This window comes from Lates calcarifer, linkage group LG13, assembly GCF_001640805.2.
Source record: "Lates calcarifer isolate ASB-BC8 linkage group LG13, TLL_Latcal_v3, whole genome shotgun sequence".
Taxonomy (NCBI): Eukaryota; Metazoa; Chordata; class Actinopteri; family Centropomidae; genus Lates; species Lates calcarifer.
In genome coordinates, this window is record NC_066845.1 from 27,034,161 (window position 1) to 27,057,709 (window position 23,549).

General features: G+C 40.9%; 2 protein-coding genes and 1 long non-coding RNA gene across 3 annotated transcripts; 1 reads left to right on the plus strand and 2 right to left on the minus strand.

The window, feature by feature from the left end:
* Positions 1-1,070: 1,070 nt before the first annotated feature.
* On the plus strand, positions 1,071-15,888 carry mfsd14bb (major facilitator superfamily domain containing 14Bb). The gene is made up of 12 exons (XM_018664193.2): positions 1,071-1,745; positions 4,470-4,562; positions 5,493-5,555; positions 6,236-6,363; positions 7,874-7,988; positions 8,952-9,170; positions 10,043-10,156; positions 10,353-10,424; positions 10,529-10,641; positions 10,888-10,985; positions 11,078-11,220; positions 11,428-15,888. Exons 1-12 carry the CDS (start codon positions 1,689-1,691, stop codon positions 11,665-11,667), a joined length of 1,455 nt encoding a protein of 484 aa, XP_018519709.1. The 5' UTR covers positions 1,071-1,688; the 3' UTR covers positions 11,668-15,888.
* On the minus strand, positions 6,370-8,944 carry LOC127143178 (uncharacterized). Its single transcript, XR_007814432.1, has 3 exons — positions 8,240-8,944; positions 7,845-8,074; positions 6,370-6,733 (listed from the first exon to the last, which is right to left on the minus strand). It is a non-coding gene; the product is annotated as an uncharacterized LOC127143178 (long non-coding RNA).
* Positions 15,889-16,104: 216 nt separating the features above from the next.
* Positions 16,105-23,546, minus strand: lrrc2 (leucine rich repeat containing 2). Its single transcript, XM_018664215.2, has 10 exons — positions 23,419-23,546; positions 21,545-21,689; positions 20,371-20,486; positions 20,177-20,271; positions 19,949-20,105; positions 19,705-19,841; positions 18,738-18,883; positions 18,360-18,512; positions 17,514-17,689; positions 16,105-17,430 (listed from the first exon to the last, which is right to left on the minus strand). Exons 2-10 carry the CDS (start codon positions 21,679-21,681, stop codon positions 17,381-17,383), a joined length of 1,167 nt encoding a protein of 388 aa, XP_018519731.1. The 5' UTR covers positions 21,682-21,689; positions 23,419-23,546; the 3' UTR covers positions 16,105-17,380.
* Between the last annotated feature and the right edge of the window lie 3 nt (positions 23,547-23,549).

The following is a 23,549-nucleotide window of genomic DNA, read 5'->3' on the forward strand; positions in this document are numbered from 1 at the left end:
TTGGGACCCACTGGACTAAACTATCTTACCATATCTGATGCAGTTAAAACCAGCTCTGCATGGAGCAGCAGCAAAAACAAAGATAAAGCTATAATCTGGATCCTTCTGAAATTAGATTCAGTCTCTCTGAATTCAAATTGCTGCAGAAACTGTTCATATTTTAGATGACCTGGTTTATTTTCAATCACTTTAGTTGTATTTGTGATTTTATGATTGCACATATTGTGGCATTCATTGTATTATCAGTCTTATGTGGTTTTCCTGTAACAACATTATTATTTGCCTATCATGGCCAGGATGTTTGACAAGAGATTTTTAATCTGAGATTTTTCTGGTTAACTAAAAGTTTAAACAGAGTGATAATTATTGTTGGTGTTCAATTAATGGAATTGTTTTCTTTCTTTTCATCTTTCATTTATGTGTGTTTAATGACACTTTTAAATTAGTTGATGACCTGAAAATGTGTCTACACAATACTTAGCTTCTTAATTGTGAGGATTTGCTACACTTATTTTTCTTCTGCAACAGGATCTTCAAAACCACTTGACTTGGAATTGATAGAAATAATACAAACAAAATATTTTCTTTTTCTTTTTATATATTAAATGTATAGTCAAATTTCATTTACATAGCCCCAAATTATAAATCACTTCTACTGGGTGTAACATCATATACATGGTATGACATTCCTCGAATCACACATGGAGAAATTCACAAAACACACGTTTGCGCATAATGATAAAGAAATGTTATTAAGACATAATGGTTTTAATGTCTTCTTCAAATCATTAAGTTTGATAGTCACGTTTCAGCGCTTTTAATCAAGCTTTTATTTCGAAAAACTCTGGCCGGATGTGCGGTGTATGACGCCGGTTGTCTTGACGATGGTTGTTGTGCAGGTTTTGCATTGAAGCCAAAAATTCTTGCACCGCCGAGTCCCGCCTTTCTCGCTCTTGCTAAATAGTGATCCGGGAGAATGTCGGCAGCGCAGTTTGCTGCTGGGTCTTCCTGCCAAATACAGAGACTCTCTGATGACCCGTTTTTCTCCCTGGCGGAGCCGTGACAGCAGAACCGTTTAAACACAAACAGTATTCGGTCTCTATTGTGCGCTGAGACGTTCAACACGCCGACCTCGCGCGCCCTGCGTACCGTTAAGTTAATAAAACGCTCACTGCATTGTAGTGCGGGCGGCGGCTCAGCAGGGGGCGCGCTTACCGGATCAGGAATGACTGTTAACGTATGTGCTGATCCAGAGTCAGAGCTGTTAGCTGTTAGCTAAAGTTATTCGGAAGAAAAACTGATCTGGGAACAGCTAGCACCGCGCGCCGGCGGACATGCGTTCGATATGTTTATGGGGACTACCCATAAGGGCGGTGTTTATCACTTTTAAACGACATTTAACCGATGTGAGACAGCGCCGCTCACCCGGGAGACTCTGGTGATAAAACCCACCGTAGCAAACTGTTAAATTACAATCAGAGCAGAGGAATTTAGGTAAAAACGAAAGCTGAGCTCCGGTCACAGTTTACCGCTCCGGTGGCGAGTCGACTACAGCCGAAGTCCATGATAGCGCAGCAGAAACGTAGTTATAATCCACGCAGCGGGACACCCTGGAAGAGGCGGAGAACCCTCAGGAGGATGCCGGGACACGCGGACTCGATGTGAAAATCGTCACGGCAAGATGTGAGATGAACCGGGAGAAAACAGCGACCGAGGCCAACGACATCATGTTGGTCCGGAGCTCGGTGAGTGGGGCTGCTAGCTTAACTCGGTTAGCACCGCCGGCTAACGCTCGTCTGCGTGGAAATCTAAAATAAAAACAAACAGTTGGCGAACGGTAACGAACGAACGGTTAGAAAACGACATTTAGTGACGTTTAGTTGATCAGTTTGGCGTCGTTACCCGTAGACAAACACTAGGAGCTAATTCAGAGGGTTAGCTAGACTGGTAGGTAATTCTTCCGTTTTAGTTAGTTAACTTAAACTAGCTAAGTAGTTCCCTCAGCTAGTTAGCACATTTACTGTAGCTAAACGTTAAGAATTAACCGTTAGTTTAATGTTTTCCGGGTCCAAACATGAGCTGTCAGTCCTTTGTGTTCAGAGGATGGAAGTTTAAGATCTAGAGATAGTTTGTCAGTAATGGAAGAAGTACTCAGATACTTTATTGAAGTAAAAGTACTAATACTAACACTGCAAAAGTACTTAATTACATGAGAAAGTTCTGTATTGTAGATGTTACCAAATTTACTCAGGAAAATGCACGTAAAGTATTAAAAGTCAGAGTAACAGTGCAGATTATTACACATTATCATCTATTATATCATTATTTATGATGTTTATAATATCAATAAATATCAGAAATTAAAGACACAGCTGGATAAGACGGCGCTAATTCTTTATTAAAGGACTACAACTATTCATTATCTTCATTTTATCCAACCCACAGTCTAAACTAAAAAATTATAAATATTATTTAAAGGTAAAGCATTAAATAATCATATTTCAAGAGCTGGTAGAATGAAATATTTGGTATTTTTACATGAAAAAGAAGTTATTATGAAAATAGTTGCCAGTACAATTTGATTAATCTCTTCAGGTAGTTTAATTAAAACAAACATCATATTTTGTTCAGTACAAGACATCTACAACTAAGGGGAGTTGTAGTTAACTAGTTCTTTCTTTTCTAGTTAGCTCATGTTAATAATTAACAGGTAGTTAGTTTGATGCTTTGTTTGTTGACAGATGCATCAATGTGTATAGAGGAAGATTACACAGCGCTGACTGTGTTAATGCTGATTTTCTCGTGATAAATTTGCGTGTAATCCATTTCTCTGCGGGTCTTTTCAGTCAGCCAGAAGGGGAAAGTTTTAAACAGCGACTGAGTTTTGGCCTCTACTATCATACACCAGCTTGCAAAGTAATTTATATGACTTTTACATGCAAAAGGCTCCATGCAAACTATGTCTGCGTCGGCTCGTGGCATTTATCCTGCTGTAAAATCCAAATAAAACCTTCCACTGGACTGTTTGTCATGAGCTCAGCTTCACATCCAAAGAATCTGTTATTGTTCTGGTTAATCAAGTTCCCACAGTCAAAGGTGACATTTTCATGTGTCTCGTCTAAAATCCAAAGAGATTCACCTGAAATCGACAGATTTCTGAACAGAGTTTGGTCTGCAGCTCACTGTGCATGAGACATGATGAGCACTAGTTTTATTCTGCTGCTAATGGACTCTACTGTTTATTTGATTATTTATTTATCACTACAGTTATCTGTCTTTCGTAGAAACGGTTACATCTTATTGTTACCTGTGAAGCCACACCTGTACACAGCTGGGCAAGTGAGAGACAAAATGAAAGTGAAGGTTTTTATTATTATTTCAGTGTCTTAACAACACTGAGTTGATGTCTGAGTTCCTTGTTGAGTTTAATGTGTTGAAGCTGCTGAAATGAGGAATAGTGAATGAAATGATGAACTGAAACAATCATTTTTTAATTGTCACCTATAATTTCCTGTTGCCAGACACCAGGACACGATCAGCACGTTTTAGTTATTTTGGTTTAATCTCAGTTTAATTTGGTGAGTTTGTTTATTCCTCACTAGTCCTGATTTATTTAAAACACGTTTGTTTAGGGTTTTGATTTTGTTTATGATAAAACAGTTCGGCCTGAAGCAACAACAGTCATCATCTGTTCAAACCTGTCATTATTGCTGCTCTAGATTCTTTTATTATTTTTGGAGGGCATAGAATTTATACACTAAAATAAAATGATGTCCAGTAAATGTAGTGAACTGCACAGTAACTGTAATTTCAGACACAGGCCTTTTCTACCTGGACACGTTGTTATGTTTTTACATTTGTGGAAGTTGTTGAGGTTGTGGCTTCGTCGACTTCCTCTTCATACAGCTCAGCAGAAACAGAAAATAACAGCTCCATCATCCTGTTTTTTAGACTTTGAGCACAAATACCAGATAATTTGAGATGTTTTACACAACACATACTTTATCAGTTTTAATGACATGAAAATATTATCGTGTTAAATAATGCATTAACATTCCTGTTGCATTGCTTTGTTTGTCTTTTATTGTTTGCCTCTGTGTTGAATGAACAGCCCTTTAGCAGCCGTGTGTATTAATGTCGTCTACGTTAACAAACCAATAAATCAGTGGATGCATTTGTAAAAACATGACTGCAGACCTGGCTTCCTGCTGCTTTTGAAGTGCTTTTCTAAACTCTTATCCAGTGCATCTTAAAATGAGAACAGTAACAGTAAACATCCACATGAGAACAAACAGCAGAGGTCAAAGGTCAGGTCTGTGGTGTCCTAATGTATCTGTACAGTCCTCCTGTCTGAGCTGTAGCAGGACACACTCATTAGTTTCCTCAGATTGAACAGGAAGTGAGTTAACTCCTGCAGATGAATAGTTAATGTTTGTCTCCTCTCTCTCTCTCTCTCTCTCTCGCCGCAGCCCGGCCGAGGCCGAGCCAGAGTGGCTCACGCCGTGGTGGTGATCTTCCTGGAATTCTTCGCCTGGGGGCTGCTGACCACGCCCATGCTGACCGTGAGTAAACAAAAACCATCCACATCCACACGTCAGCTGAGCATCTGAAGGTCGATCACCTGGAGCCTGATCCTCAGGTGATCCTGATATCTGCAGGATTAACTCAGGTTTCTCCTGTGACATGAAGCCGACTCACTGACCTCAGAGGATCAGATCAAAACAACAGCTCAACTACTGACCAATCAGATCACAGGTGTCATCGCTCCTACAGGATCCCAACAGGGACAAAAGAGTTTACAGCAGACTTTCTGTGTGTCTGGTTTTAAAACAGTTATAGCAGATTATAGCTGCACAGAAACCTTTGTTGCTCACCCAGGCAGCAGGTTGTGAGTCTGAACACAGCATCAGACGTCTGACGGCCATGACACCTTCCTCAGGGTGAACTGGGAAATCCCCCGCCTCCAGCCTCTGTGCTAAGCTAAGCTACACTCATCTCAGTTCATCATTAACAGTTTTTTCCATAATAAAACCATGTTCACTGTAAATATCTGAATAAATTAGTAATTTAAAGGACAGATTAAATAAACACAAAGTTACTGGAATTCTAAATTATACAACACAATGTAATGATTTCATTTAAGATCAGACTGAACGTGTCGCACACATCTAACTGTGTGTGACCCAGTTTAATGAAACTGCTGTAACTGAACAGCTCTGAACATCAGTCAGGGCGACAGTCTGTCCTGTTCTGTCCTGTTCTGTCCTTCAGCTGCAGGTCTGAGTCCTGATGCTTCAGTCTGTAAGAAAAGAGGAACAGTGTAACAGGCACATTCAGTCATGTTTCTACGGTGCATTCAGTCACATTAGTCACACAGCTGACTCATTTAGATACCATCAGACATCATCCACTGTCAGTCAACATGAGTGAGAGATGGAGAGGAAGAAGACACAGTTATCAACATGTTAATCTTCTGTTCTTGTTGTTTTCAGGTCCTCCATGAGACGTTTCCTCAGCACACCTTCCTGATGAACGGCCTGGTTCAGGGAGTGAAGGTGAGATGTCTTTCATCAACAGGAGATGATGAATCATACAAACAGAGAAAGAACTAAACCTGTTATTTTACATATGATAAAAGGACAAACAGCTGCTGTCACACAGACTCAACACCTCAGATTATCTGATACCAGGACTTAATCCTGAATAAAATCTGTACACTGTATAAATGACAAGAAATTAAAGTGCAGGAAAATCAAACGTACTTTATTTTGAAATTCTTAAAAAACTAATTTACTGATGAAAAGATACTAGAAATACATTTTATTTGTAATGTGCTTCTTAAGACACTTCTCATGATAGAGTTCAGGATTGTGATGTCAGTAACACATTGCATTATGGGTCTTTTGTTCACACGAGTTCAAGCAGTGTAGACAGGAAGTGGATGGAGATACTTAAACCAACTGATCAGCACGAGACAATTGTTAGAAAACAGGATTTAAACAAGCACCTTGTGTGGGCGTGGAGAGTGTCTGCTGCCGGGCTGCTGCCGGCGTCGTCAGCCGCCGTTAACTCCAGCCAAAAAATAAAGAAACACAACAACAAACAATGAACAACAACAGTGAGACCAAGAAAAACATCAAATTCTCACATTCAAGAACCTGGAACCATCAAATGTTTGGAGGTTTTGTTTAACTGTTCATGACTCTGTGTGATTTCATGTTGTGTTCCTGTGCAGGGCTTCCTGTCGTTCCTATCGGCGCCTCTGATTGGTGCTCTGTCAGATATCTGGGGCAGAAGGTCCTTCCTCCTCATGACGGTCTTCTTCACCTGCGCCCCCATCCCCTTCATGAGGATCAGCCCCTGGTGAGACGATAATTATCTGTGTTAAGAGTCGATGCAGTAGGAACTGATGTACGTTAAGGTAGAAGAAGTAAATCCAGCTCCTGAAGTAAACGTTAAATCCTCCAAAATAATAATACACGACGAGAGAGACAGAGACAGTGATGTGACCTGGTTGATGGTCCTGCTTATTATACCTTACAGTATTTTTTTCTCTGAGGTACTACTACTTTTACTTGAGTAAAGAGTACTTCCTCCTCCACAGGAGCGAGGCTCAGTCTGAATCTGAATCCTGCTCGTCATGACAGTCACTGTTGCTTGAAGTTTCCTCAGAACTGAACTGATGTTAGCGTTTGTTCGTCAGACTCTCCGCTCCGTCACGCTCCGTCAGTTCCTGGAAATAATCCAAACAGAAACACTGACGTCGGATCAGTTCGGGTTACAGAGCAAACACTACGTTACTGCTTCTACTAAAGATGAAAAGTGTCGGCTGTGCTGTAGAGAGTTTAATGCTGGTGCTGATGATTATTTCATCATTGATTAACCTGTTGATTATTTTAACGATAGATTATGTATTTATTTATGTATATTTTTTGCTTGATGAATTACTTCAGTCATTAATTGATTAATTGAAATCGAAGAACAGAAAATAAGTAAAAGTTCAAGTCAAAGAATCTTAAAATCTGTTTCCTGCTCATGCACTGTGAGGATTTGCTGCTTTTCTCTGTTTCTGTTAAAATAAACTGAATCTCTTTGGGTTTTAGACGACTGAAGGAATCAACATGTTTTTACTAAAATCATTAATGAATCTAAAGGTCAGTTTCAGCTGCAGTCTGATCTGTCAGAGGTGGGAGGGTTTGTTGAGGCGCTGCAGCAGCTTCAGGCTTCAGACTGCTGGAGTTTGACCGGTCACATGCTTTTCATGTGAGCAGCATTAAAACCCTCTCAAACTGCTCTCTGTTCATCAGCCATGAAACACGAGCAGAGGTGAAGTGTTGTCTCCTGGATCACAAAGAAAACAATAACCAGGTCTCCGTTTGTTTGTTTCTCATCAGACAGAAATTCAGTTTTTATTTTAAAGTAGTTTTGAAGCCGTCAGACTTCAGGCTGCAGACTGCACTGCAGCAGGATCAGGTCAGCTGATATCAGGCCTGAGATCAGTCACATGGTTCATCACATCACGTTACACAAACCCTCGGATCAAAATAAATTTACTTTGAGTCAAAGCCAGTTTCCCAGGATCTACAGAAGGTTCACTTTCTGCAGAAACTCATGAGGTGATTGAGTTTTATTTTGAAATCTTCAGACTGTCGTTCATCAGTTAAAAAAGTTTCACTGTGTAATTCTGCACAGCCGAGGTCAGTGCAGCAGAGAGAAGCTTTCATGTTAAAGGATCTGAAGATCAGGATACAGACAGGATTACGTTTGGTCCTCGTTGAATTGGACGAAGCTCAGACGACAGAATCAGCTCTGAGTGACTCAGTCTGAGTTACAGTGTGAATCACCTGGTGTGTTGTTTCCTGTCTGTGTGCAGGTGGTATTTCGCCCTGATCTCCGTCTCCGGGATCTTCGCCGTGACCTTCTCGGTGATCTTCGCCTACGTCGCCGACATCACAGAGGAGCACGAGAGGAGCACAGCCTACGGCCTGGTAACCACAGCTTCACACTGCAGACTAGGTCGCTCAGCGTCACCTCGGCCGTTACGACAGGAAGTGACCTCAGCTTCGTCTCTCAGCTGTTTAACAGAGCGACAGAATTCAGACGAAAAAACCAAAGAAGCCGCGACTTCCCAGGTTTTAAAGATTAGAGTCGGAGCTGGAGTTGAAGTGGCTCTCAGCTCTGATACCCGACTAGATATTATATCATTATGTCGACATAATGGAGCAGACTGTGTACTTACTGTAACAGCATATTGTGTGAGTATAATGGAGCTCCTGCTCTGAAGCTGTGTCATGTTGTTTCCTGCCATTATAGAGATCTGCAGTGAATCAGGGCCACGGGCAGGTCAGGAAGTTCGAGGAAAAAAGGACTCTGGACTCTTTATGTCGAGGTTCAGAGACCAATAGAGACGTGTCTCATATATATGTGTGTGTGTGTGTGTGTGTGTGTGTGTGTGTGTGTGTGTGTGTGTGTGTACATGTGGGTGTTTCCTCATTTCCCCTTGTGCAACAGTTAAAAGCTGTGGCTCTAGAAGAAGCCTTGACTTTTGAGTTGGTTTTAGTAGCAGTTTGATTAGTTTAACTGGTTATCATCACGTTAAAGATCAAAAATGTATATTTTAAGATATTTCTATGGTGGCCCTGAAGGTCAAAGCACAATGACAACACAAAACAATAAATAAACGATTCCCTCTGTGAATGTAGAAAACAGGAGCTCAGTTTTTTACCCACAGTTTTTTAGTTTAAATGTCGAGTGAGTCAGAGTGGTCGGGTCTGAAGACGACAAGTTTCACAAGTAAAAAAATCCCCCCTCTCATCTCTGCTGCAGGCACCTACTAACATAACACACCCAACTCTGTGGCTGAGTTGCATTCTGGGTAATGTAGGCACAGGAAAGGTGATATATCTGTTTCTACAGCACTGATTTGTCCTCCTGCGTCTCTGTGTCGTCAGGTCTCGGCGACCTTCGCGGCCAGTCTGGTGACGAGCCCGGCCATCGGGGCCTACCTGTCGGACAAGTACGACGACAGCCTGGTGGTCCTGATCGCCACGGTGATCGCGGTGGCCGACATCGCCTTTGTGTTCTTCGTCGTCCCCGAGTCGCTGCCGGACAAGATGAGGCTGACGTCCTGGGGCTTCCCCATCTCCTGGGAACAGGCCGACCCCTTCGCTGTGAGTTCACCCAGACCGAGACACCACAGGGGTCAGAGGTCAGAGGTCACACATAGTTTGTTTTGTCACACAGAAGGTCAAAGATGCCCCGGAGGAAAAAACAAAAGAAAGTGCTGATAATGGAACATCACACCAGAGCTGTGTAGTCAGTTTGTTTGTCTTGTAGATCATCTGATTTTCTGCAGGTTTTCAGCTCTAATCTTCTCAGTGATAAACTGAAATATTCATGACGGATGATCTGTCATCAGAAAACAGACTCTGTCCTTTAACACAACGAGTAGAACCTCCAGTTATTTACAGGTCGAAGCAGGAGGTACAACACATCCTTTAAGACTTCAAATTTTAAAGCCTTCAAAAGTCTTTTTAAATACGAAAGGTCGTCTCAACCACAGACAGGATTCAACAGTTCATTTTGCGATGATGCTAAGCTAAGCTAAAGGCAACCCCCACATGTGAGGAGCAGACTTTTTAAAGCTCAGCACAGATATGTCCAGACCTGCTGAGATTAACGCTAATAGGTAAAAATATTATTAATATCCTGATAAGGTTCAGCCTTAACGCCCACTTTAACGTTTGTCAGAGTTTTTAGATTTGATTTGGAGAAACTCAGTAAGGACGTGGATCCTGCCAGTAAATGGCCGTAAGAGACGTCATCAGTAAACACACGGGTACAAACAGTCATTAGGAAAAGAAAACAACAACAACAAACAACAGAGGTGAATAAACAACTGTTTGGAAGATAATTCTGAACAGAGGTGGAAGAGTGACGGAGCAGAAAATAAAGTAGAGGTATCACTGCCAGGATGACTGTGTGTGAATGTGTCTGATTGATTATTGATCAGTATTGACAGCTGATTGTGTTGTGTGTTCAGTCTCTGCGTCGTGTTGGGAAAGACACCACAGTGCTGCTGATCTGTGTCACAGTGTTCCTGTCCTACCTGCCTGAGGCCGGACAGTACTCCAGCTTCTTCCTCTACCTGAGACAGGTAACACACTCTTATAGTTTTTAAATATATTGTGATATTTTATCTTGGTTTATATCTTCCCCTTTTCTATCTTTGCTGCTGCGACACTGAATAATAAAGGATTATCTTATTTCTAACCTGAGACCTGCCGAAGCTTTGTCTCCTCCTACTGGCAGTGAGAGTAATCACACTCTTTGTCTGTTCTGTTTGTTTACAGGTGATTGAGTTTTCTCCTGCAGCCATCGCTGCCTTCATCGCCATGGTGGGAATCCTCTCCATCGTCGCTCAGGTACTGAACCAGTTCGGTCTGTTTGACAGTGTGGTTATAGAATAATATGTGAATCTGTGGCTTCATCGTACGTCATGGACCATGATCTGTCCTCTCTGTGTCAGACTGTGCTCTTCAGTGTTTTAATGAGGACCATCGGTAATAAGAACACAGTCCTTCTCGGTCTGGGCTTCCAGCTCTTCCAGCTGGCCTGGTACGGCTTCGGCTCCGAGCCCTGGTGAGTCCAGTCTCTGATCCTGGTGTCACTGAAATCAGGTTTTCACTGTGAAGTGAATGTAGGATTTAAAATAATTTTGAGGTCATTTATGTAGATATTTAATATTTTCTGTTCTGTTCGATCATTGATAAACTTCTACACGTGCAGCCATTCGCACCTTTAGACAATAATATCTATAAAATATTGATACTTTAACACGTTAACATCCAGGTGATTGATAGTTTTATTGTTGTTTATCTTCCTCAGGATGATGTGGGCAGCAGGAACAGTAGCAGCCATGTCGTCCATCACCTTCCCAGCAGTCTCTGCTCTGGTGTCACACAGTGCATCACCTGACCAACAAGGTGAGCGCACCTGTCTGTCTGTCCACCTGTCTGTCTGAAGGAAAGCAGGAAGCCATCTTTACCATTTCGTGTGTGTGTGTGTGCGCGCTCAGGTGTGGCTCAGGGGATGATCACAGGTATCAGAGGTCTGTGTAACGGTTTGGGTCCGGCTCTCTACGGCTTCATCTTCTTCCTGTTCAACGTGGAGCTGAACGACATCAAGCCGGTGGCAGGAAGACCCACACAGAACACAGAGGTACACACTCATGGACACACACAAACACACACCACAGCTCTGCTGAACCCAGACCTGAAGAGTCCTTCAGGCTCCGCTTGGTTTTGGTTTTGAACGTCACCCACTAAGTTTTTGAGGAAACTGAGGCCTTGAAGCTTTGTTCTGGTTTCTTTTCAAAATAAAAGTCTTGATATTTTTTCATGATATAATCTGTCTCCGTCTCTGTAGAAGTCGGTCATCCCCGGTCCTCCCTTCCTGTTCGGAGCCTGCGCCGTCTTACTCGCTCTCCTCGTCGCCGTCTTCATCCCCGAGCACCACCACTCGGCCGACATCAAGACGTGCTCTGGCCGCAAATTCAGTGGCTCCGCCTCCAATGCCGCCGGGCACGCTCAGAGCGCCAGCCCTCAGGCCACGCCCACCAGCGACGCAGAGGACATCGAGCCGCTCCTACAGGACAGCAGCATGTGACTGACAGCCGGGCTGCTCGGCCAATCACGGCACTGAGGCCTCAGTCCCACCCCCCTCCAAAATAAACCAGTGTCAGCTTTTATTTTTAAAGTTACTTTTTTTAATTTCCTCAGATTCAGACTGTTCAGGTGACGTCAGGTGACGTTAGGCGGCAACCACACTGACGAGCTGATTTTAGTTTGATGTTTTGGACGTGGAGAAAAAGGCGGAGCTTGACAGCACGTACATGTCAGGGTCTGTCACCATGAAACTCAAAAAGAAAAACCAGAACCTGGTCTGCAGCAGATCAAATTTAAGCCTTTTAAAAATATTGTTTAGTTTATATTTTTGCGTTAAAGGTCTTTTCACACCGGGGGCGTTTCTTCCGTGCGATCAATTTACTCATCAATTTTTTTTTGAGCTGTCGTTTTTGAAAAGACTGAAGCAAACTTCCCTGGACGACAGGTGTCAAAGTTTTATAAAATGAGTCGATTTTTATCAGTCAACTATTTTGGTGATTGATTTATCACTGTGGTTGTTTGACAAGCAAAAATGCCAAATATTCTCCAGTTCCAGCTTCTCAAACAAGATGATCTGCTGCTGTAGACGACATTAACCTGAAGGTCAGACAGAGAAGGGCTCTGATAGCAACTTTATTTTAACATAAACGAAATGATTCCCAGGTGAAAGGAGAAGGACCAGACTCGAGTGAAAACATATCATTTGTGAGCATCATCTCTCAGAGCAGCTTCTGAAATCACTCGTTCGTCACAGCCGTCAGTCTGGTTGCCGCCTGATCACCCTGCAGTCAGTTTGCCTTCCCTCTGCTGCACCTAACTCCACCCGTCAGGTCTGCAGAGGTCAGGAGATCAAACGCTCCTGCTGAGGTGGAGGTGTGTTGAATTCATCGCACACCTGAAGACGAGAGACTGTTGTTTTCAAACTGAAACTTTTCACCGGGACAGAAGAACAGGGACAGGACAGTGAGGTCAGTAAGTTGTCACCTGCAGGAGGCAGTGTCGGCTCCAGGTCCAGTCTCCACAAACTGATAGTTTACACGCTGGATTTCTTTGCTGTGGATAACTGTTACCATGACAACATGGCCGCCACACTGAGCATGTGCGACCTCCGGCTGTGACATCATCATCCTCTCCACATCGAGGAGAAAAAAACAGCGTCTGGTCAGAAATAACGACGAATTTAGGAAATTAATTTATGCAGTTTGAAGTGCTGTTAGGTGGACGAGTACGGAGGCTGAGAGATGTCAAAAAGAGGAAAATTAAATTGTGTTTATTCGTTTGTGCTCCTGATTTAGTCATTCAGGCCTTTGACTGAAGCCATGAACTCATTTGGATTCTTGATTAAGTAACCGCAGCTCTCGGTTTTGAACTTCGGGTTTAGTATTCAACCTCTCAGTTTCCGCCTGTAGAGGGCAGCAAACCTGATGCTCACTGATCTCCAAGATCAAACGATGAGTGTGTGAGGGCTGCACACAAGACGAAGCTCATACCTTGAAGCTGATAAATTGTTTTTAATCAAGAGCACAAATGAATAAATAATACCCAAAAAACCTTTTTATTTTCTTTGTGACTTCTCTCACACTCCGTACGCGTTTATTTATTTCACCAGATCATTTCCAGTTTCTATCGACGTCTCCTCGTCTCTTCTTCTTGTGTTTAAATACTTGAAGCGTGTTTTTAGCCTGTTACTTATTTTCAGGCTGTTTTGATCTGAAAGTGCTCCTCCTCCCCACCCGCCTGCCTCCACTCCAGGTCGGATAAATCGAGTGCTCCCGAGTTACTGATGTAGTTTGAATGTGTTGTTTCCAGTCCAGGCCTGAAGGTCTGATCTTCGTTTGTGCAGCGAACGCTCCGCTCTCGTCGTCTTTACTTTGAGATCAAACCACAGAATCGATCTGAGGGGAGTCGGCAGGTTGTTGAGAACCAAATTGTGCCATGTTTTTTATTTTTCTTTGACTTTTTTTGTTACTTTTGCCTTCTGTTTACCGAGTTTTTAAGAGGTCAAACCACCACATTCCAAAAAAATCCACTGATAAGCAGGGACAGGAGATTTGTAGCAGCTGAGCTAAAAGATGCAAAACCTCCAACGTATTTACTCACATTACAGGATCACATGCCGAGTCAGGACTGACCCGTTTACACTGGTGTTAATGATGCGATCTGGATCCAAAGACCTTAAATCACACAAAACAAAAACAACAGGTGCTAAACTTGACTTAGGACTTGTTGGTCTTGACCTAGGTCTGGTTACCATGGTTACCAGATAAGGGAGGATCTGCAGGTCCGTGATACGACCACAGGTGTGAACGTTTCTAGATACAGATTGCATTTTAATACCAGGTCAGTCAGTGTTCTGGATGTTACGTTAATCCATCATCACCTTAAACAGATCTTTGTTCATCCTCACGTTTGTCACTTGGTCCTAATTATTATAAACAGGATATGTGCTGCGTTCAAATTATATCAGATGTGTGGGAAATTCAAGCTCCTGCCTGGTGAAGTTGGCTCATGTCTGCCCCCTGGTGGCTTGAGAAACAGGAAAAAAAAGGAACCAGGACTTTACTTTAGTCTCTGTGTCGGCTTCCTGGTGTTTTTCCACCAACCAGCATGACACTGAACACAGCATTAATGTCGTCACAGCTACAGAAACACCTGAACGTCCTGATGAAGATGAGGTAGATGATGGTGTGTAGTTTCATGAAGCACAATCACGCTAGAACCACAGCAGATTTGTCCTTTAATGCAGCAGAGAAGAATCTCTAAAATTCAGATTTCAGTCTTCATCTCTAAAACGCCTCATTATTATTTTTATCTTCAGCTTTTTCTGTTTCTGAACCAAACTCCTCGACTGAGACTTTACTCTCGCTTCATGTTTTGTCTCTCTGTCGCTGAAGATGTCAGACAAAGACAGATGGACCTACAGTATATTTTTCTACAGTCAGTCTGAAGCTCTGCAGACAGAGTTGTTACTGAATGTCCCTGAATCCACCACGTTGTTGTTATTGTTACTGGACTCGTCCTCATCCTCCTCCAGTTCAGCTCTGTCTCTCTGGTCCTCACGTCTTCACGTCGCAGTGGAAAGTTTCTCTCGAACAACGTCACTTCTCATCACATGATTTAATCTACGTCCGATGGCTTTAGATACAAAAACATATATTTCAGCCAAATACTGAAGGCCCTGCTTCAAAAATATGAATAACTTCGATTACTGATCTGATTGGAAGGAAAGTTTAATTGCTGAAACCATAGATCCTCCAGAGAAAAGACGTCTCACTCTGTTGGATTTGTTTGAACTACAGAAACGACTGAAATCTGAAAGATTCTGGCTTTCAAATCTGTTTTTGAATTTAAATTAGAAATTATTTTTCTGCTTTTTTGACTGTGTACAGGAACCATGGTAACATCCAAACTCTGTCTTCAGAACTTATCTTAAATTTTCTATTTTTAGAACATCCATTTATTTTTACAAAGTTGTTGTACATTTAACATTTGACAACTTTTACTTCAGTAAAGTATCTGATTACTTCTTCCACCACTGAAAGTCACACAGTAACACAGACACACTAACAGATGGAGGCAGTGGGATTCCAGCAGCTCCTGGTTAAATCCCTGTTTTTGTCAGTGGAGTCTGGTACTGATATAGAGAGATGTTTCTGGTTAAACTAAAAGGATTTTTAATAAAAAGCTGTAGGAATCCTATCCATAATGACACAAAAACAAGCACTTTAGTAGACGTCTGCTGACACGGACACGGGCGATTTTCGTCTCTATCAATCAATTACACCCAGAAACATCAGAAAAATTTACCCTTTAAGCTTTGAAAAGATGAGGTGCGTGTTTTAATTTTCCTGTGGGACGTGAAGATGACAAAATGGCCGCCAGAGAGAACATCAGCGATTTAACAAACGTGTGACTGAAGCTTTTAAAAAAACGTCTTTGTACGTCAGCGAAAAAGTAACTGATGCAGTCAGATGTTTCCAAACCCCCCCCCCCCCCCGTGTACATGATGCAGAACATTTGCTGATTGCTGCACTTTAATGTCTCTGAACGTTGTGCCTCTAATCATTCTCCATGTTCATATCTGTTTTTATATATAAACAAAGAGACGCTGAATGACGTCCACGTGTTGTGCATTTTGCTTTTATCTTATTAAGAACATAATTTTGAAAAATATCTATGATAATAAGAATAATAATAATAAAGAGAAATGTATTGAATTTGACATTTGGACTTTTTTGTTTTGATTTTAAGTGCTCGTTGATTCATTGATTTTATGATTTGAAAAAAATTATAACTTTTTGAAATTATGACAATTTTTTTAAATTGCTTGAAAAAAAAAACATTTCCTAAACCAGGCTTGTGCTCAACCATAGTTTAACATTTTGTTAATTATGTTTTTGAAATAAATATAAAAATCGATATGAAAAAAAGAAAACACTTCATTTTTCACAAACCACTTTTATTCAATTTAAAAAATGTCAGAATAAAAACACAGACTTCACTATCCAAGTATCACACAGAAACTTCAGTAAAAATCAAACAAATAAAAAAAATAATAAAAAAAACTTTAATTTTTATTTTGAAGAGACCAAATCTGGAAATAAAATCCTGTATCATGTGTTTTAATAACAGTAATTTGTACTGTACATATTATTGCAGAAATTAATCAAGATCCATATTCAGATTTTTTTTAAATAAACTAATTGCTGTATGTTGACATTTGTTATTTTAGTTCAACTTCAAAACAGAAAATTTACAACTTCACAAACTATCTAACAAATAAATAATCCCTATATACACACTGTTTAAACCTGTTAATCAAACCATTAGACTCATACTTGTTAAAAACTTTCTGTTTACTGACATTTTTCTCTCTTTGGTCACAACTTTTACACTTTGAACTGATAAATCCAGTTTATCTCAAACATCCAGTCATTTAAACTAAAACAATCAAACCTTACACAGAAACCAAAATAAACCAAAAATATCTTTGACTTGAATCAACCTGAGTGTAATACATTTATCTGAAATACCTGAAATTCAAACATTTATAAAATATTAAATAGTTAAGTGTAAAATATGGGACTGTTGACTAAAGCTTTAATGTCTGAGTTGATGTTGTTCTATTTAAATGTTGGAAATCTGATTTTGGAATGAAAAATTCTTTTTTGAAAAGCAGAACTTTATTTGAAAACTTCAATAAAAAAGATTTGGTAACTGAGTCAGTGGAAATTCATTAAATTGAATAAATTCACAGATCATTAGCTTTTAAATATGGAAGTTCATTTCTGCCAAAAAAAAACCTAAGTGAAATGTTAAAAATCTAGAAATCCAAAGTCAAAATGATGATTCTGAAGTCAAATTTCTAAAATTGTTCATTTTATTCAAAATCTGCTTTCTATAAAAATGTTGTTTGAACAATTTAGCTTTCTTAATTTTATTTTTTTCTCATTTTTTGATTAAATGTTGCTTTCATATAGAAAATAAAAAATGAAAAAAATCACATTTAAATTTGTGGCTCAAATTTATGACCTAAAATTGAAAAAGTTTAATTCATAAAATTAAGAGTTTACCTACATTTTGACTTGGATATGATTTAACATTTTTCATTAGATTTTTTTTCTTTTTTTTCGTGCTGTATCAAATCATCTTTGAATCACTCACATGGCGTCAGACTTTCAATCCAACCTTCTTTATCTTCCTCCTCATCTTCTTCACAGCAGGCAGGAGATGGAGACCATGGTGGTGGAGTCGGGGACGGACTCTGTTGAGGGACAAACAACATGAGTCAGTTCTGTTTTCATCGTGAGTCAGTTACAATGATCTTTGTCAGTATCTGAGTCTCACCTCTGTCCTTCAGCGTGCTGATGTACGCCTCAATGAACTCCTTCTCTCGGCCGTCCTTCTTCACTTCCTCCTCTCTCTGCTCTTTCCACCTCCTCCTCTTGCTCATCTCTTTCTTCTTCTTCTCCTCTTTCTTCTTCTTCTCTGCACTTGTAGGATTGTCGTACAGCCGAATAAACCTGCAGAAGAGGGTTAGAGTTAGAAATGATTATTACAGTCTGAATAGTAAAAAAATTATCTTGTGTGGAGTTCCACAAGGATCGATTCTGGGTCCTTCACTCTTTACAGGCTCTACTTCCTTATAAATAAATGCTGCAAAAATTTCCTCTAACTGAATCAGGACAAAACTGAAAGTCTAGTTTTTGGTTCATTATAACAAAAAATAGAGTAATTAGAGTGATCCAAATCAGTTACCTTGTGAGGTAATCAACCAAACTGAGCTCATAGCTGATTGGCGGAAAATATAGAACTTTTTTCCTGGACTTGCCCCTGAGTGTTTTGATTTTACTCTATTAAAATACAGTTTGTTTGTGTTTCAGTCCTCAGATTCTCAGGCTAAGGCCATGTGCGAATAGAAGAACAACAATGGCGGGCTGTCAAGCTGTGTTTGTGCTGTAGACTCATCAAGTTACACCTGTTGGCCTGGCATCATTCTACTGCATTTTCATTTGTGTTGCAGATCAGTGTGAATGAAGATCGTTTTTACATTATCATGTAAACACTAACTTTTTAAAAACATTTCCATTTTTAGCAAAGCTGTTGTCGTGTAAACAGGACCTACATATACTGAAGTTGCCTTCAGCCCTGACTGGACCTAAACTGGACTTGGTGTCTGTGCAGTTTTCGTACTTGATTTCAGGGCTTCTGCACAGTTTGGAGGGGAGGCAGGTGAGCTCATCGCCGCTGACGACAACCATCTTGAGCGTGGAGATGTTGGCGAGACACTGAGGGAGGTAAGTCAGGTTGTTCTTATGGATGAACAGCGTCTCCAGCTGCTCCAACCTGAGAAAGACACAACATTTACTCAGATACACGGCGTTTGTTTGTTCATCAATACGCTCAAATAAAGCAGAAGGGAATCTCTGATGATGTTTTAAGGAAGATCTTGAATCTTATTTCGACTGCTTCTGAAAGACTTCTGGCTTACAGACATTTATAGAACAACAGGACCAGACAGTTGTTGCTCAGAGTAATCAGATTACAGGTGGTGATGACATCATCAGTTACCTGTCCATGTCCTGCGGCAGGTCGGTCAGACTGTTGTTGCTCAGGTCCAACAGCTGCAGGCTGCTCATCCTCAGAGCACAGATCGGGATCGAGACAAACCGATTCTCCGCGATGTCCAGGTGAACCACCTTCTGCAGGCTGCGCAGCTGCAGACGGAAGTTACATCAGCGTGACATCATCAGCACAGTGACATCATCACAGCAAAACCAAAACTGGGAGGTACGTCAGCTGCTGATGGTAAAGACGCAGTTTGTTCATTGGTTCATCGTTTGCGCCTGTGTATTGTTTTTCTCCTGTATTCCTGTAGAGCCGACCTTTCTCATCATCAGCTTAAGAGACGCTAGCTACACACCAAGCTTATTGGATCCGATGGTTGGTTTAGGATTGAAACCTAATGCTGGCTTTAATTGCTATCGACCATTTTCGTTTTTTTTTTTGTTTTGTTTTTTCAAATAAAGAGAAAATCAATGTTTCAAAACCAAAGTTTCACAACATCATTAGTCGTTTATTAGGTACCTTTCTTTCTTTCTCTTATCTGCTATTTACAAAACTCCTGCAGTTGTCAGAGGAAACAGAAATGCGACATCCAGACTTACGTCAGTGGAGAAAGTTTGATTTTAACTCTCAGCATCTTCTTTATTGTCTAAATGAGGAACTGAAGTATGAACAGTTAAGCTAATAAGCTAACTAGCTTAGAGTTTGATGTTCAGATTGATATTGCTCTTACGCCTGCAGGAAACTTGTTTAATCTGGAAAGAAACTGAAGTGTAGAAACTACAATTTAGTGATTTTGGGGAGATAATGTACCGGACTTGGTTTTGGCTGAAATGTATATCTCCCACAATGTTGAACTAGTCTCTTACTCTTACAAATCATCACTTGTGTCCAGTCTCTGTATGTTTAACCAAACTAGTTTTCTCTTTCTTCACCAGATGATCCGTCCCATCCTCCTCTGTTTCTATCTCACCTCAAATGGCAGCTCCGACAGGTTGTGGTTTCCCGCCAGTTCGAGCCTCTCCAGGTTCTCACAGTTTCCGAGCTCTGGAGGAACTTTGGACAGACGGTTGTAGCTGACGTTCAGCTCCCTCAGTCCAGTCAGTTTACCTGAGGAGACAGGTGATGGTTGTTTGAGTCGAGTAAATCTCTATTTTTCACCTGACAGTTCTGCTCTGAGACCTTCATCATGTTTTAAATTTGTTTTTCAGCCTCACCGATCTCAGGCGGCAGCTCGGTGATGGTGTTTTTGGGGATCTCGAGCACGGTGAGCTGGGTAAACAGAGCCAGGTAGTCCGGCAACTGGCGGATCTTTGTGTCTCTGATGTGCCACTCCTTCAGGTAGGTCATCCACTGCAGCTCCCTGGGGAAGTGCTGGAAAATATTCAGGTATCACAACATATTTTCTTCGAGTGTGTAAGTCTCACCTGAATTTGTTATCTTACCGTCCATCGCTCTCCATCCAGCTGGAAGATCAGTTTGCTCTGATCTGGCTCCTTCTGATCCTGCTGGGCTTTCTGGTCCTGCTGCTGGTCTGCTTCTGACAGATAAACAACAACAAAAACACCAACAAATGCACAACATCACATCATCAACAACACAGATACAGTCATATTTACCTGTGTACACCTGTGTTTACCTGTGTACGGCTGTATATCAGTCGCTGTAGATCTCTCCAGGTAATGGTGCAGCAGGTTCAGCTCAGTCGTCTTCAGTGTCTTACAGTAGATGCGATACTGCCACTGCTGGTCGATCCTGCGCAGACAGTCGTGTTAATGCAGCGGCTGCAGCGTTGTATTGATTTCAGATCAGATTTCCTCAGACTGGATGTTCCCACTCGTTATCCAAACTTGTGACCTTTCTGGTCTTTGGAGACTCTGACCTGCCATCACTGTTCTACCACAGCGCTGATGTTGGGATATTAATAGCAACCTGTGTGTTCATATTTCTAAAATCAGCCCTGACCCTCATAGATCATGAATAACAACAGTCAGCTGTGTCTGACTCAGTCAAGTAAAATAGTTTTAAGTTTATTACACAGTTTGTTCACAACCTAAGCCACTTAAAGCTCATGTAAGAGTGTCCCTGCTACATACGCTGAGTTTAAAAAGAAACACTTCAAGTTGTAAAGATGAAATCTGGCACATCGTCACTTTATATAAAGTATGTGTCAACATGTGAACAAACAGTTGTTTATTTTCACTTCCAGCAGTTACAGAGCAACATACACATTCAGTACTCTGAAAGGAAATGTGCCACAAAACCAAAACAAAGAGTTAAAAGAGGCTGAAAATCTCTAAAGGGCTGAGGAGCTGCTGCTAATTCTCTGTGGGTTTGGTACCTTTCATGTAAAAGTAGTAATTTGACTTTTTGTCAATTTAAAAATATTGATTATAAAAGTTTTAAATGAGTTTTAACCCCTAAAAACATCTGAATTTTAACAGTGTTTACAAAACAAAAAAGGTAATTTGTCATTACTTTCTGCTGAGACAAAATTTCTCATGAATACAGACAGAGCTTGAGAATAACGTCAACATCAGGTTTATCCGAGTTTCACTGAGAAATGTTTCCATCCTACAGTATCAGAGTAACAGAGATTATTCACGATGGCTCTTTGGTGAATTAAAGATAATGGCCTGGATCTGCTGCTTCCTGTCAAACCTCAGAGAGATTAAAGCTAACGGTGCGTTCAGGTGCTTCTCTCCAACTCATTAAGGCAGAAAAATATTAGGGTATCACCAGTAACTTGGCTTTTAACTTTTGATAAAATGTTTGAGCCCAGAGATAAAGCTGTACAGGTGTTATCCTCTTACCTGGCGAGCGCGCTCTTCTCGACCCTCTCCTGCTCCTTCTTCTGTCTGTGTCTGTATTTCTTCACTCGGACCTCCCAGATCCCTCTGATCAGAGACAGATCGTAGACCGGAACGTCCACCTTCCTCTCCAAACCCATCTCTGCTGCTGGAGACAAGAGGAGGAAGAGGTGTGATTATCTCTCTAGTGCTACTAAGAGATAAGACAGGGCTAGCTGGTTAGCATGCTAACTTCAGCAGAGGAAAAGAGGTGATGTGTGAAATAGAAGCAAAATATCAGAGTTTCCTTCCACCTCTGGAGACAGTGAGTAAAGGAAGCAAGATTGGTGCTGAAAGCGCAACGTTTCTTTTTTTGATGCTAATGCTAGCTTTGTAGCATTAGCAAAAACATACATATAGCACCTTTAACTCAACCTTTTTCAAACCACATCTCACAAAGTTTGCAAGCCACTGTTTCCAAGGTCTAGAGGGAATTTAAACCCAGTATGTGCAGTAAAAGAAGACACTTCTATGGTCTTCTATGGTCTTCTCTATGGTCTGAGTTTTAACCTTGGTTATGAAGTAAAACACAAAGGTTACGTTGGTTTTAAATCTCCAGAGTTGATTTTATCTGAGTGTATAAACGTTCAGATGAAGTAATGCAGAGTCAGCGCTGTAGTTCGTCCTCTCTGGTCTCTGGTGTAATGAGCTCTCTGACCTACATAAAGAAGTCAGTGAGTCTCATCACTCATCAGGACATTAATATGACAAACATGGCTGCTGCTGCTGGAGGCTGTTGATGTCGCTCACGTTGTGACACGTCTGCCAACGTCTCAGCAAAGTTCGCCGTCCATCACTGAGAGCAAAAAGCGCTTTTATTTTGATCTAAGATAGTGCTGCTGATTTAGGGGTTTATGAAATAACAGCTACTGGAGGGAATGTCCTGATGTTTGTTTTACATATTCATGAGTCCCAGAGGATTAACCCTGATGACCAGTGATCCTCTGACTTTTCCTCTGGCGACACCTTCAGGTCTTCAGTTAATGATGCACTCCACTCAGCCTCAGCATCTTAAACTGACTGATAAATGTTAGAGGTGAAACTCGACTTCCCATGAATCAACAGTCATGTTTACAACCTGTCTGCTCGCTGGACAATAAACATCATCCAGCTGTGTATGAAAGAACTTACTTAAGTACAAGTAGAGAAGTACTACCAGCAAAATGTACTGAAAGCATCACAGTAAAAGTTCTTCATATAGTTAAAGTATGACAGTAAATATCCTCCTGTAGTTTAAGTTTTAAAGTAAAAGTACTTCATGTAGTTTAAATATGATGATAAACGTACTTAATGTAGAAAAGTGTTAACAGTACAAGTAATTCATGTAGTCAAAGTATGACCAAAAAAGTACTTCATGTAATTAAAACGACAGTAAAAGTAGGGGGCGGGGCCCCTAAAGCGTCGTCACATGATTCATTGGAAAGAAGAAGAAACACAAAGTTCTGATTCATTGATCTGTTTTCTTACTTTTCTCTCATCTTTGACTTTGACCTCAAACATTTCTGTAAATGAAACCATGTGAGACATTTGTCTTGTTCTTTGATGGAACGAGACAAAAAGTTCGGGAACACCTGGTTTAATTTTTAACATTAACTTAATAATTTTCTAAGCTCATGCATTAATTTGCAAAGTAATCACAGCTGTCAGATAAATGTAATTCAACATTTCAGTTGTGGAGTATAAGTGTAAAAGCAGCAAAAACTGGAGAGTAAAGTTCAAGTAAATGTCCTTCAGAGTGAAATGCATGCTTCCTGTGCCGTCTCTGTTTATTATTGTTGTGTCCAATCTGGTTATGAACAAACAGTGAGTCCAAACTGATAAAAACAAACTGTTCTCACCTGTTAACGTCCTCCTGTCTGTTCTCTTTCACCGGCTTGTTTACTGAGACTAACTGTGACTGTGTGTGTGACACAACATGCTATTTTTACCAGCCGAGATGTGATACCTGATGTGTGTCTGTTTGTGTCAC

What these genes read in the sequence shown, in the direction of transcription:
- mfsd14bb (XM_018664193.2), top strand. Translation starts at nt 1,689, where the DNA reads ATGAACCGGGAGAAAACAGCGACCGAGGCCAACGACATCATGTTGGTC. An exon ending in GCCTGGTTCAGGGAGTGAAG is followed by an intron (nt 5,556 to 6,235) that starts GTGAGATGTCTT and finishes GTTCCTGTGCAG; the next exon opens with GGCTTCCTGTCGTTCCTATC. An exon ending in AACAGGCCGACCCCTTCGCT is followed by an intron (nt 9,171 to 10,042) that starts GTGAGTTCACCC and finishes TTGTGTGTTCAG; the next exon opens with TCTCTGCGTCGTGTTGGGAA.
- lrrc2 (XM_018664215.2), bottom strand. Translation starts at nt 21,681, where the DNA reads ATGGGTTTGGAGAGGAAGGTGGACGTTCCGGTCTACGATCTGTCTCTG. An exon ending in GAGAAGAGCGCGCTCGCCAG is followed by an intron (nt 20,487 to 21,544) that starts GTAAGAGGATAA and finishes CTGTCTGCGCAG; the next exon opens with GATCGACCAGCAGTGGCAGT. An exon ending in TGGATGGAGAGCGATGGACG is followed by an intron (nt 20,106 to 20,176) that starts GTAAGATAACAA and finishes AATATTTTCCAG; the next exon opens with CACTTCCCCAGGGAGCTGCA.